The sequence below is a fragment of the Cyprinodon variegatus genome, unplaced genomic scaffold (genome assembly GCF_000732505.1).
Source record: "Cyprinodon variegatus isolate N-32 unplaced genomic scaffold, C_variegatus-1.0 Scaffold2018, whole genome shotgun sequence".
In the NCBI taxonomy this organism is placed as follows: domain Eukaryota; kingdom Metazoa; phylum Chordata; class Actinopteri; order Cyprinodontiformes; family Cyprinodontidae; genus Cyprinodon; species Cyprinodon variegatus.
The window spans coordinates 42,405-46,384 of NW_015152471.1; the positions used below are offsets into that span (position 1 = coordinate 42,405).

General features: G+C 35.9%; 1 protein-coding gene across 1 annotated transcript in view; it reads right to left on the bottom strand.

The window, feature by feature from the left end:
* LOC107105035 (NACHT, LRR and PYD domains-containing protein 1a-like) overlaps nucleotides 1-3,980 on the bottom strand; it is a gene marked incomplete at its 5' end in the record, with an annotated part of 37,849 nt that overhangs the window by 28,684 nt on the left and 5,185 nt on the right. Inside the window, 2 exons of the mRNA XM_015405155.1 lie at nucleotides 1,564-1,705; nucleotides 3,303-3,425. Coding sequence (XP_015260641.1) covers nucleotides 1,564-1,705; nucleotides 3,303-3,425 — 265 coding nt within the window. The remainder of the gene's footprint in view (nucleotides 1-1,563; nucleotides 1,706-3,302; nucleotides 3,426-3,980) is intronic.

Here is a 3,980-nt window from a genome sequence, read left to right on the forward strand (position 1 = left end):
GTAGAGCCGGTTCTCCTCCACATCGAGAGGAGTCAGTTGAGGTGGCTCGGACATCTTCTTGGAATCATTAGAAAATAATAAAAACAATATTAAAGGTATGTAGAACATTTTAAATAATATTATTAAAAATAATAATAGACAGGCTACTTATACTTATCCCCATTACTTCATTGAGAATGATAAAAATATTAATAACATGGAGGATGTGGTTCATAATTTCAATACATTTTTTGCAAACGTGGGACCAAACTTAGCTGAACAAATCCCGGTTAGACAATCATTAGAAATTGCATATGAGGAGCTAATAGAAACAAATCCCAGTTCAATATTTCTGACAGCAGTAGATGAAAAAGAAATAATTGATATTGTTAAAAAATGCAAAAACAAACCATCCACTGATCACGATGGAATAGATATAAAAATTATTTGAAAAAGTAATAGAGGAGATCGCCAAACCACTAACGGATATCTGCAATTAATCATTTTCAACAGGTAAATTTCCAACAAAAATGAAAACAGCAAAAGTCATTCAGCTATATAAAACTGGAAATAAACATCACTTCACAAATTAAAAACTGGAAATAAACATAATTTCAGAATTCAAGAAAATAAAACAATGGTTTGACATAAACAGGTTATCAATAAATTTGAGTAAAACTACATTCATGGTATTCAGAAACTGTAAATCAAAGCATCGAGCACAGATACAGATACAAGGGGTTAACATAGAAAGAGTATATGGAAATAAATTCCTTGGAGTGATCATAGATGACAAGATTTGCTGGAAGCCTCATATAAAACACATCAAAACCAAACTGTCCAGAAGTATTTCAGTCCTAGCAAGAGCTAAGTAGCTTCTGGATTCCAAAGCACTTCACATCTTATACTGCTCACTACTGTTACCTTATTTGAATTACTGTGTAGAGGTTTGGGGGAACACTTATCAACACTCACTACAGCCACTAGTCAGAATGCAAAAAAGAGCAATAAGAATCATTTACAACGCCGGACTTCGGGATCATACAAACTCATTATTTCTAAAATAATGAGTTTGCTAAAATAAAATGATTTAACTGAAAACTAAATTTCAGTATTCATGTTCAAGGTAAGACATAACCTATTCCCTGGGAATATACAAAAGATTTTCTCTGAAAGGGAGGGAGGGTTTGATTTAAAGGATTGACTTCATGTGACTAAACTTCCGATGTGACCCTCTGCTGAAATGTCTGTCTTGTGTTTGCATGTGCTTTTCTTGTGCAGAGGGTTTTTTGATATCTTAAACTGTATCCTGTCAAAGAGAGGGACGTCTGGGCCTCCCTACTGAAGCTGCTACCCCTGCCACCCGACCCCGGATAAGTGCAAGAAGATGGATGGATGGATGGATAAAGAGCAGTTCAATCAGTGGCTGTATAAGTTCTATTGTCTTTAGGAAAGCAAACCTCAGCAGTGTTACAAACTTTAGCTTAAAATAGAAACGGTTGGAAGATGAAGAGGTGAGGAAGACTTGTTTCCTGTTTCTCTACGAGCCGATGAAGCAACTCTACAGAGGAGTATAGACCTTACCTGTCAGATCAACCTCATACTCCCAGACAGCCAGGCTCCCTTCATCGTTGATGGTTATGGCCACCTCCTCTGTGTTGATTGGAAGACGGATCTCAAACATTGGGTGGTACTGATCTCCAAAGTTCAAGTTGAACTCTGCTTTCTGAAAACAAAGAGCATTTGATGTGAATACGTCTGGAAATTTTTCTAAAAGTGAATGCATTCCTTAAGAGCAGGTTTTCTACACAGAACCTGTAGCTTTGGAAAGGAAATCTTTATCTCTAATAATACTGAAGGATAAGCCAAAACAATAATGATTTTATCCTAAAATCCTTAATTTTTATTCAAACTTCTATAGTTTTAGTTTTTCTAAAAAGTATCCTTGAAAGAAAACATTAAAGAGATCAGGTCCTATTTTATGACTTTTTTAATTTATGAGGCGGCTAACAAGACAGAGCCTGCAGCCTATGGCATAAATATGGGTAAGCAAGGACAGCAGCTGGTTACGAGCCCACAACCACTTAGGGGCCCCATAACTGACACCTGGTGGGTCCCCTACGCTATTGTAGACTAGGACACCTCTTTGCAGATGTATTGTTGCGAAAAAATCCTCTTAAGCCCTCCTGATACTGAAGTGGCTGACCGCACAGGACCGTATTTATACCCCAACACATGGCAGATTTCAACATGATGGTGAGCCATTCAAACACAACACCAATAACAAAGCAGACAGTGGAACTATTAATTACTATGTTAATAACTGTATATAGTTCATTAGGAGGTTGGTGAAAAATACACTCATATTATAAGTTTCAAACTGCAATAAAGATCTTCAAAGAACGATGTATTTGATTATTTCATTTTTTACACTACGACTTGGATTATGGGTAATCCAGAGTGTAGATTAAAACTATAACCGTTATTTACAATGTGTTAGCGACAATGGATACCAAAATTAGGTACTTAAGCAGATTCCAGAAAAGAAAAAGGAAAGAACAGCTGCTGGAAGAATGGAAAAAAAAAACTTCCCAAAATAAACACATTCTTTCAAAGAACCGAAAAGGCAGAGGTGGACATTGCTGCTGCTACAGTGAGTAAAGATTCTGACCAGGAGATGAATGTAGAGAGTGTGGGTGAGGACTGTGAAGCTGAAGGTAGCCCCATGGCTTGTTGTGCTAACATGTGGTGGTGCGATGTCACCAATGCTGCCATTCAAGGTGCACAGTCACTATTTTTCTGTATGTGATGTGTGATTATATACTACAGACAACAGCATAATTGTATCTTCTTGGTTTATTATTGGTATTATTTATTTATGGAACCGTCATCGTATCCTGAATCTTTATCACATGTTATACTTCATATGGGGCCCACCCAGGTAATGTTGCTTAGGGGCCTATTGTTGTGGTTTTACCCCTTTGCCTGTAGTTAATTCTGGTTGCAAACATTTTTTTTTGAAAAATGACTACAGGCATTTTATTCATTTTACAGGAATTCTACTTTGGCTAAAAAAGGAAAAAAAACTACGAGGATGCTTTCTTTAATCATAATCAAATGTTTTTTGGTCTTTTTTTCGGCAGGCATTTAGTGCGACTATGACCCTTCAGATCTTTACGTTTCAAAGACATATCTTTTTTTATTTTTATAATTACTCTTAGAACATGAATCAATCAATCAATTGTTCTAAAGCTTGTTAGCTTTGAAAGACCGAGATCTAGAGAGGCTTCTGTCAATGAGATAAAGGACTTTAATAAACACACCTTGGGTTGGATCTTGTAGTCCTGTGAAGCTCTCGGACAGACGAGGATATATTTCTGGTCTTTGATGAGTTTGCAGTAGGAAGTGCAGCGAACAAACCTACAGTCTCTCTGGTCTTTGTGAACCTGGAACGAAGGAGCTTTAAATTATCAAATGAAACATCTCAGAATTAAAACCTTTCAATTTTCTTCAGCTCCTAAATCTTGTTCACATTTGATATTGAGCAGCTGAGTGGTTTTTCCACAAAAGGGCCCCCCACTATGGGGCGCCGCTCGTAAAGTTAACTAGCCAAACATTAGGAGCAATTTTTATGAATCATTAGTGTTGTTTAAGAGAAAAATAAAGGGGTTATTTCCAAGTCATTTTTTCACTATTCTATTAATTCATTTATAAAAATCTTATTTGTTAAATAAATTTTGCCCCAAATTAAATATTTATTTAAAAAAAATCTTCATTTTTGCCCCAAACTAAATATTTGGTTTTTCAAATAAATATTTAACTCCAAAGAAAACTGCTTAAGAAACCGTCTCTTGACCCAGATGACTTGGTCAATTATATATATATATATATATATATTTTTTTTTTTTTTTTTAACAGTGTCCTGTCTGGCAAGGTGGCAATAAGAATAATTGTCTTGATGCCAAAAGGAGCCCAACAGATTTTACTTTCACAAGTGTAGC